This window comes from Syngnathus typhle, linkage group LG17 (genome assembly GCF_033458585.1).
Source record: "Syngnathus typhle isolate RoL2023-S1 ecotype Sweden linkage group LG17, RoL_Styp_1.0, whole genome shotgun sequence".
Lineage (NCBI taxonomy): Eukaryota > Metazoa > Chordata > Actinopteri > Syngnathiformes > Syngnathidae > Syngnathus > Syngnathus typhle.
Genome location: NC_083754.1, coordinates 8710145 through 8720681, shown reverse-complemented (window position 1 = coordinate 8720681; position 10537 = coordinate 8710145). Strand labels below are relative to the sequence as shown.

Below are 10537 nucleotides of genomic sequence, written 5' to 3'. Positions count from 1 at the left end.
CCTCTCCCGCCCACGCCAGGGCTGCCGTTCACCCTTGTGACTGCCGGTGGCCAATCGGGGCTCACTGTGTCGTGCGCGCACCGTCTCGGGGCCGCGCACGCAGGGTTTGGAAACTTTTAGCGGGAACGAGCACGTGCGCGCACCCGTGTTCTTTGTGTGGCAGCAAAGCGAAAGCGCCAAAAGAGCGACCATGGCTGATGAGAAACCGAAGGTGAGTGCAACTACATCACGCCGCTATCAAATCCGACTTGAATCCACAACGTGGGAGGCGTAGGAGCTCATTTGAAGCGGGAATTTCCACGTGAATTGGTCTCATCTTGTCTAAGTTTTCAAGCGACAACTGAAGTCGTTGGACCGACTTGGATAGACCGGAAGGCTTGTGCACGCGCATCGAGGGGCGCGCGTCCGGCATTTTGTGCTTGAGCACACGGTTTAGGCAACCAGCTGGTGGCACCCGCAGTTCGTGTCTCCATATAACGTTTGCATCCTGTGAATTGTCGAATCATTGGAAAGGGGAGAAATACTCCCGTGATGGCTACTGGTGTGAAGTAATAAGTACAAATAATCTATTACTGTTTTGGGATTTTTCAGTATTCTGTATTTGAGCAACGTAGTACCAATTCTCCGTTACGGAGAAATACTCCTGTGATGCCCACCGGTGGGAACAAGAACAAATACTCTTATTACTGTATTTAGATGTTTCAGTCTTCTGTATTTGAGCAACGAAGTACTAATTGTCCATTACTGTACTTAACTATTTCTAATCCATCTCCTTGAATAATGTGGAATGAATATTTTGTTCCTGTTTGTACTTGGGTATATCTTTCAGGTGTATGTACTCTGAATAATGCTAATACTTTGTTACTGTGCTTGGGTATATTTTTCAGGTTTGCTACTGCACTGTGATATTGCAGGCTGTAATTTAGTTGAGTATTTATTTTCTGGTTGAGTTTTTATTTTTCCTTTCTCCATTGAGATCTGTACTTCCTGCACCTCATGTTGGTGGATATTCTTGTTCATCTGGCATGTTTAGGACTGACCAGCCTACTTCTTACTTTGTCAATATGGGCTTGCCACATTGTGACGTAGGAGATTTGGGTGGCCAGACGCCAGCGATGTGCAGGCCAACGGAGAAATTCTTGCTGGCTGTGACCGCCCACCACTGCAACATAACAATATCAGTTTTGTGTTTTTTCGTGTTTGTGTTCCATAGGAAGGTGTGAAGACAGAAGGTAGTGAACACATCAACCTGAAGGTGGCGGGCCAGGATGGATCGGTCGTGCAGTTCAAGATCAAAAGACACACGGCCCTCAACAAGCTCATGAGGGCCTACTGCGAGAGACAGGTGAGCAGTAATTTATCTGTTAAACGGTTATGATTGTAGGACAATTGGACATCTTTGCATTTTATGATGAGCATAATCGTTTTCTACCATTTATTTATATGATCACCCTCCACCGTATGTGAATAAGAAGAATATTTCTGGACACTTCAATAATGTTCCACTTTATACATATGAGTGATTGCGACATCATTCATCATTTGCTACCATCTAACAACCGTATAAGACTGAAGACTGACAACGCGTGTGTTTTCCAGGGACTTGCTATGAGGCAAATCCGGTTCAGATTTGATGGACAGCCAATAAACGAGAATGACACCCCATCACAAGTAAGTTTAAGATATTTCAAAAACCAACATGTCATTCGAAGAGGATCTGATGAAGTTCACCCTTGTGCTCCTGGAATCGACTCCACGTGATTTGTTGTTGATTCGTTTGAAGCTTTTGTGTCAAGTCTTGGATGAGGGCTGTCCAAGATTTCATGCATTCTTTGCCCTGTTCCCTCAGAGTGAGGAGGGAGGGTCAACTGAGTGTCTCTCCAAGACTCATAATTTGCAAACATGCAGAGTCCAAGATATTCTTAAATGGACAAAAGCAGTTCTGTGGGCAAGTAGGCCATGTGACAAGAGGAAGGATTGTAATTATAGTGCAGATCAAGACTTAAGCTTGACCTTTTTCTTCAAACAGCATGCTTTGCTCAACATCTTGGTGAATAATGAAAATATCTACTTCTTATCACACAACTACATTTCTGATCATTGCAGTGATTACCTTGGCTTATTGGGAGTAATGCATTTAAGGCCTTTATATTTGCATTTGTTTCTAGATTGTCTTTCGTGCAGTGATGGATGATTGTTGTGCCATGCTTGTTTACAGTATACAGAAATGTGTTTCAAGTGTGTGGGAGGGGGTAAACGTTTTTTTTATGGTCTTATCTTTTATTTTCAAACTTTAGACACCAAACTTAAGTGTTTTTGCAGGTTTCTGCCAAGTTAAAAAATATTCAATTAATGGTTTTAATTGTTCTCGTTCACAGTTGGAAATGGAAGATGAAGACACGATTGACGTGTTCCAACAACAGACAGGAGGAGTGATTTAATCAACCACCCCCATGTGTCATCTTTCCTCATTTAACGGAACCGCAGCCTGGCATAAACATCATTCACATCTTGTCCTTTCAAAGTTTCAATGACTGCTGTACAGTATTTTCAGTCTTGGCCCTTTTACTTCTGTACTTTTTGTACATAAACCAATCCACTTAGATCTTTAGAATTCAGCCCGTCAAATTGGACTCATTCTCGAATAATAAATATTGTAACTTTTCCAATCGCCAGGCTCGGTCTGGAGTTTTGCTAGTAAATTGGTTCAAAAGGTGAGTTAAAGTGATATTCTCTGCGGTTTTCACATTACTTAAAGAATGTGGTCACAAGGGGCCAAACCACCTGCAAGATTGATTTGTGTGATCAGGTCACCGTGCGTGTTGACCACTTGAGAGCTGGCCACTCAGAACACGTCAATAAGCGTCTGGGCTTTATCACGCTGTGGAAACAGGCCCAAAATCTCATTTGGTGACCATATGAAAACTAATTGGATTTTTAACTTTATATGGTGGTAAATATGTGGACAATTGCTTTGATTAATCCGTTAACTAGACCAAACGTCATTTTTTGGGGGGGTAGTGGGAGGAGGATATTTTTTGCTGTCATGCAAACAATCTGTATTGTCTGTTAAGATACCTGTTGAAATAAAGCTATTGTTGTTTTTCCAAAACTCTTATTTTATGATGATCTTTGTTGTGAGTAGAAAACTATAACTCAGAGTAGGATATTAATCATATTTGTGAGTTTCTGGTGCCCGTTGATGATGTATGTTAAATAAACCCTTAAATTATGGGTAATTCTCAGGAAAAGAAAGTTAATTGTGTGTTTTTTTTTTTTATATATATAAAGATATGCAAACTCGAGGACTCAACTCAACCCCTCCAACCTTAGAACTGTGAGACAGTTTTAGAGATTAAGTATTGTAACAATGAAATTGCCATAAGAAAATGGTCCTTATCGCTCATGCTGCCATCAAGAGAGGTGAGTTCCGTGTTTTTCATCCAATGACCGATGAGTGACACGAAGTTCCGTCCAATCAGAGCCAGCAGAATAACAGTGGGAGAGGCTACGCTTTGCCGTTACCGAAGCAGCTCTTCTCATCGCACGGGCGGCTTCAGCCTTTCCACATCGTCGGGTGGAGACCACCGCATTTGATCCCCCCTGGCCGTTGCCTCCCCCCAACCCCTTCGCTATTTGTCGCTTCGAATTCACTGAAATAGCCATCGAAAATGACCACCACCACCAACTATCAAGGAATGGAACCCGGTGCCAAAAGCAGTTCCAGGTAAATGGCAGCTTTGAATCTATTCGGTAACGAACAAAAGGAGCGGACGCGGCTAACAAAACCGCCTCCTTTTTCTTCCCGAGAAGCTAAGACGCTAACCGCCGCTAGCCTGCTGCTGCTGCTGAGAGATTCTTGTGCCTTGAGCTCATCTGTCACACAATCTTGCTAATTAAGTTAATCTGATGCGCCATTTGGACTTTAGCTGCACCGCATGGGGGTCATTCTGTCTGGGCTTTGTTCGATGATTAGGTGGCTGAGTTTAAGAGAGGCAATAAGTTGAGGAGAAAAAAAATGAAAATATTCATGTTTTCTTATATAAGTGACTCCTTAGTGACGAGGCCTAGTAACTTTGTAACCGCGCTCATGTGACTGCAACAGTTACTTCCCAATATAATTGTAGCTTTAATGCCTTACAAGAGTTTGATAGTGCTGAGAAAACGGGATTATTCTTTTGGATCTGTAAATGTTGTTAATGTATTAGTAATTCATTGACCATTTCAAGTGAAAGACAAGGAAGTGCGTTTAAAAGTTAAATTTGTGAGTAAGCCCCACTGCAGTCTGCGGCGCTATTCATCGGAAAGGTATGCAGTCCTATCATAGCTGGAAGTCATGAATCTCGCCTTCTCGCCTCCCACTTGGCCCACAAAACAATGCAAAGAAAATGTGCTGTCTTGGTGCATGGACAAGGCGGGGCTGGGGGGCTATGAATCGGGAATTTTAATCAGATTTTGGGAGAGGTGAGCAAATGTGTGTCAGTCATCAAGCGTTTTTGATCTGGCATGTGTCGAAGGGTGTGTGTGTGTGGGGGGGGGGGGGGGGGGGTGCTCAGGCAGGGAAGGATGTGGGCGGCGGGTTAACTAAGCCTCCAAAATCTCCCCTTCAAATCTTGAAAAGTTTAATTATTCACTGCTCATCTTTGCGGCTGATGGGTCTGAAGGGTCTTCTTCCACACGCAATCAGACAACCTGAGCGAGGCTCACGTCTCACCGGGACCTCAAAATCAAGCAGCCAGCCGCCTTATCGGGCTAGCGTCCTGTTAGCCCTCGCTTATTAAAGCCGCTTCACATCCGTGTCATTTGCGACGTGATTCTAGGGTGGGGTCGGCTGCCAGGCCGCTTAAAGCCTCCCCCTCGCTCTCGCTTGCTTGCTCTGTGTGTGCGTGGAAAGCATGAGCTCATCCCCTGGCTGGCTAGGTGCGCTCCACTTTAGCTTTTCCCACACAAGCCAAGCGGGACAGACGCTTGATCGACAACGCACATTTGCCCTCGTTCCATATTGGCCAGGAGAGCCTTGGACAGCTGCTCAGTGTGTCAGCTGGTGGAGAAGAGAGCAAAAAAAAAAGAGGGAGGGGTCCAGTCGGCCTTTTTGTCCTTTGCCACAACTAGAAAAAAGCCTTCTTCCTTATTATCGCTTTCCTTTTGTTCAACTTGTGGTGCGAAGATACTTTGCTTACCAAGTCTATTCATCCGGTGACATACATAACGTCGACTTTTGACCTGAGCTGAGTCACATTAACCCACAAGAGAACATTGCATTCAATGCAGCCATTCAATAATGAAGATAACCCCCCTCGCGTGTCTCAGAGAAAAAAAAAAATCTGTGTGGGGGGGGGAGGGGGGAGTGTCACATCCATATGTACTTGAAGCATGTGCTACAAAGTAAAGAGAATTGACTGTTGGGAATTAAATTGATACAATTTGACCTAAAAAGTCAGATGGCTGCATTAAAAGTGTAATGGTCCGGCTCTTTCCTAGGGTGCTCCGACCGCCAGGCGGCGCCTCCAACTTTTCCTTTGGCACGGACGAAAACACCACCCCGCAGCGCAAGAACAAGATGGCCTCCAGCATCTTTGCAGAACCTGACGACCCGCATGCCCACCGGAGGAACAACCCACCCAGTCAGTTCCTTTTTGGTGTCCTCTTTTCACATTTCGATGTGCTGCGCTTTCAGTGTTGGAAAAATGACAAAAGGATTTTCCGTCCAAGTAGTCAGAACATTCCACTGCTCTAATAGCAGAAGTGCAATTCTGCAATGTTTGGGTAATTTGACCCGTGGCTTTGTTATTGGGGGATTAGATCAGGCCCGAATGGAAAGAAACGGTTCTGTTCAAGTTTGGGGCTTGGCGAGACCCGAGCCAGACTTCAACGACAAAACGTCACCTCGTGGTTGTCTGTTTGCTTCCAAGAAAGCAGGTAAAACGTTTTGCGTGACCTTTTGGTGGCACGCTGTTGCTCTTCCAGTTTTGCTGTGTTTATCTGTCAGCTCGAGTCATATGTTTTCACTCCCGACTTATTTGCAGATGTCGCGTCTGCTCGTTTGCTGTGGCGTTACCTTGACTTCGGATGCAAACACGTTCTGGCTTGGGTTGTTTTTTTAACTGTCCAGATTTTCAGTCATGAGCAGACATCATGTGACACAACTCCCGCAGAGAGAAGGAATATTTATGTTGAAGACGTTTGCAGCACTCGACATCGCTTGGTCATGCGTAAAAACAAGAGACGAGCTGGGGTCAGACCGAGAGTATCGATTTGTAGAATATCTTAAATTGAACATATTTGGCTGACATGCTGGCCCCTTCTTGGGAACGGAACGGTCCTTCGTCCTGCTGGTTTTGTTGGACGAGGGTGGAGGCCAGCCTTCCTGTGTTACTTCCGATCGACCGGCGCAACTGCTAGATGTTTATTTGTAGGAACGCATTTGACTTTCCCCCGTTTGTCAATTCCCATCACGGGCCGGTTGCTTGTCGTGAGCCCGCCGTGTGCCGAACAGCTTGACTCGGTCCACACGGCTCACATTTTGCCAGAGTTGGAGACACTTTTTCGTTTTTCCTGAGTAACACTGAGCGATTGTAGTCAGCCTCTTAATTTCCAGCACAGTGTGTACGATGTGACGCGTTTCCAAAATAAACGCTTGAGAGGTGCCCCCGGCTCCCGAGCACTTGAATGCTGTAGCCGATGCACGTTGTGTTCAGCCGCTGGTGACTTGTGCGTGACGGTTGCTAACTTTAGAGCAGCTGTTGGAGCAGCTGCTCAACTGATGCAAATATCTTCAGGACGAAACATTCTCACAACCTTCATCAGACTCCATCGACAGCATTTGTCGAGTCACACCTCACGATGGGCTGAAACGGATCACTGCCCTTTCACAGGGACAATTTCAACGCTGTAATTTGTTTGTCTTCCACTAACACTTTGAAGTCCATCGCTCGCAACCTGCGTTTGTGCTTCCCCCAAATACTCCGGCTTTTTGTCTGATGACTTTCCCGTTCCCTCGGCCAGGTGCCGCAGACGCCGCGGCGGGCACCCTGTGCGGGGAGCACTCGGCCCCACTGAGACGGTGCCAGCAGCCTATTCTGTTCCCCAAGAACCCTCAGCCGGAGCTCACCACCATCCACAACTCCGGAGCCGCTTTGGTGTGGAACCAAAGACAAGAGGTTAGTTAATGCGCCACCGATAGTTAATGTGCCACCGAGACCAGCACTGTTAAAAATTACTTTCACGACAGGCCACAGTGTCACCAAGCCCTTACGTCATGTTTAAAAAAGGTTTAGAATTATCAAACGATAGCACGGGGTGTTAGCAAAGCACTACTTGTGTCCAAATGATGCTTGCTTGGACATAGTTGCAGATCTGCCAACCGTTGAACAATTGGCCCCATTTTGCACTGACGAGATGACGAGAAGCCGCTGAAATGCAAGTTGACAGTCAGAGGCGACTAGTGTGTACATGTCGAGTTTTGCCTCAAGGCGGTTGAGGCGCCCTTTTTTTTTTTTCCCTTTCCCGTGCTGAAAGGCCAGCGCTTCAGCTGTCCCGCTAATTATGTCACATGATGACAGGGTGTTGTCCCGAGTCTGGATCAACAGGCCGCAGTTAAACGGGTCGCTTTGCTTCATGTTTGCCGCCGTTCATGTTCTCTCGTGTTTTTGTGACAGGAGGAGGACGGCCAAGAAGGAGCAAACAACGGTGAGTGAGCATCTTGACGTCGGCAACACGTCTACGCATGAAAATTAGGGGTGTAAATCGCAGGTTTTGTCACGATACGATATCATATCGATGCAAAGAACCACGATACGATATTTGCCGATATCTTAAAGCCTGCTGTGATTCATTCACGATACATCACGATATAGTGCTCTACGATCGATATAGAACAATATCCTGATTTATCTTGTCCGTTGAGCCATGTTTTCTTTGGAATCCAAAGTGCTTCCAAACGAATGAGTTGAAGCCCAAAGGGGAGCGAATTTCCTCGTCTTCTTGGACACTAGCCATAGCACCAGCCCAGGAGCCGCGTAGTTGTCGGCTCCCCTTTCACGTGCCTGCTCTGCTCACAACACAACACGCCGCGCACTGCTCCCGGAAAGAGGAAGCAAGCAACAATGAACTGGATTTCAAAATAAAGTCGCGTCTAATGTCCGAGGTCAAAAACGGGCGATATAGATCGATGTTTACGTTTAGCATTGATGCCAACAAATCGTAGAGCATTATATCGATGTGTATCGATGAATCGTTACACCCCTAATGAAAATGTATCTGCCGGCATGTCAGCATTTTGTGCGCTTCGTTTTTGTGGTTGCTTTGTTCTTGTTTTTCTGTTTTTAAAAGGCAAGCATAGGCTCAAATCAAACAGCTCAATGATGATGATGTAGAGAAGGGCATCAGATGATTAAAGAAGTGGCATGAAAAGTGTTTGGTTGTGAGCGCATTGCCGTCCATCTCTTGACAGAGTGTCCCGACAACGAGGAGGCGGAGCAGGAGGAGCAGCGGGTGCCACAACCGTCCGCCCCATCGGGAAGTGCCAACTCCTCTGCGGGCGGCCGAAGAAACCCACCCGGTGGCAAGTCCAGCCTCATCCTGGGTTGAGAGACCCCCATCCTCTTCTTTCATTATTATTTTTTTTTTATTTTTGAAAGATGAATCCCCCTTGTCACTCTCTTCCTCGCCATCGAGCTGTGCCGCTCATGTCCGCCTCGGCTCTAATCCCAACTTGTCCTTTTCCTCCTTTTTTCTATTAAAGAACTGTCGATAAAAGCACTTTACGTATCTCTGTGCCCTCCTTCCCGTCCGTTGGAGCCCGTCCCGTAGAGGGCATCGCGCCTGACGGGGAAGGCAAGACATTTAGCTCATACCCCGTCCCGTTTGTCCATGTTGTAAATGCTAAAAAAAAAGAAAACAAAACTGAAATGTTACGTGAATTTCTAAATACAATAAAGATTGATATGAATTTGCTCTTTTTTACTTCTTTATTCCTACTAAATCTGAAAAAAAATTCCATTCAAATACACTTGTCTTGCATTCGCGTCTTGTGTCCAAAGACATGCGACAGGCTTGTGGCCCTCCTTGACATGATTGCTGTTCTGGGAGTGTGTGTTTTATTGCGGCGCTGCTGCGGTTTGTACGACATGCAAGGAAAACGCAGCCCTCTTGGAGGCTTTGCTTTATTTGGAAGCCAAGCACTCGCTCGCCTTGGCCTCGCTCCTTTGGCTTCTTTAGCACCGTTAGCATCCACAACAGTAGTGGCGCTTTTTGTGACGTCATATCTCATCCAGTTTACTCTACTTTTGTTTTTGCTCTTTACATTTGAGATTTACATTCAACAGTGTTTGTTTCTAGATTCAAAATTGACCTTTAATATTTGTACAACAGCCATCTTAAAGATTTTAACAGACATTTTTCCACCAAATGTCTGAGCTAGCTCAGGTAAAAGGTCTGATTGTGTGACTGCTCTAGTTCGTGACTAAAAATGGTGATTTACTGGATTGTTAATTTCATGTTGGGGGATAAAAAGAAGGAATGATCACAGTGGGATGATATCTTTGAAGATAAGACGGTAATCTTTCCATCATGGAATTAGACATTTGGCCAAGTTAGATGGATCTTCTCTCCCAACCTGGAATTATAATTACAATGGTTGGAGGCTTACAGCCTGAGAGGCATGTGGGGGTCACTCGGGATCAACAAAAGCACTTCCTGTCCTGGAGACGTGCCGGCATAACTCGGAGCCGAGGCAATGGATGAGTTTCAGTCAGTCGGAACCCACATAGAAAGTCTGACTTTTTTAAAAAGATGTTTTTATCGTACAAAGACTGCTGTTTTTCTTCTGGAGGCTTACACTATATGGTAACAAAATGAGATTTATACTTGATTACTTTCCATCAATGCCAATCAATACCCTCCCCGAATCATAACGGCACTGACTCAGCAAACTGACATCTCACTGGGCGGACGCTGTAAACAGGATGTGATGATGGCTAAATGCACGGCCGGGGGAAAGGCACCAGTCTGCTCCCACAGGAAGCAGGAAGTAATGCCGCATTAATTGCTCTCAAAAGAGTCGTAACTCAAAGAGGAAATGTGTTTATGCCAGTGGCAGGCCTCGCATTTGGTGCCCGGGCCCATAAGGCCTTTCGATTTGTTGTCATTTTGGTGACAAACAGAACTCGAATCATCACTGTCGCCACACTCATCTTGAAAAACGAACTAAATAGTGACTCAACGATTTGTCATGTGTTTGTCATTGTTCCAGTGTAATATTGTGAGCTGCGATTTTCTGTGTCGTTCGCTCTGTCGTCTATAGAAGGCGCTGTTGCTTCAAATTGTATTTTTCAATAATTGCACTATATGTATATATAGTGCAATTATTGAAATACATATTATATATATATGATATATTTATGTATGTATGTATATACATACATATATATATATATACATCTGTATATATATGTGTGTGTATATAGATGTATTATTGCATTTATTTCATACAAAGAGTACAACACTATAATTTACATAATAGTAGGAAGCGACTGAT

The 10537-nt window shown here is 45.1% G+C and overlaps 2 protein-coding genes across 2 annotated transcripts; both read left to right on the top strand.

Moving 5' to 3' along the window:
* The first annotated feature begins 51 nt into the window (after positions 1-51).
* LOC133170418 (small ubiquitin-related modifier 2) lies at positions 52-3112 on the top strand. Its single transcript, XM_061303339.1, has 4 exons — positions 52-211; positions 1214-1345; positions 1600-1671; positions 2379-3112. Exons 1-4 carry the CDS (start codon positions 191-193, stop codon positions 2439-2441), a joined length of 288 nt encoding a protein of 95 aa, XP_061159323.1. The 5' UTR covers positions 52-190; the 3' UTR covers positions 2442-3112.
* A 400-nt stretch (positions 3113-3512) lies between these two features.
* On the top strand, positions 3513-8954 carry LOC133170787 (jupiter microtubule associated homolog 1-like). Its single transcript, XM_061303927.1, has 5 exons — positions 3513-3727; positions 5482-5624; positions 7006-7160; positions 7659-7689; positions 8453-8954. The coding sequence occupies exons 1-5, from the start codon at positions 3672-3674 to the stop codon at positions 8587-8589; spliced, it is 522 nt and encodes a 173-aa protein (XP_061159911.1). The 5' UTR covers positions 3513-3671; the 3' UTR covers positions 8590-8954.
* The last annotated feature ends 1583 nt before the right edge of the window (positions 8955-10537 follow it).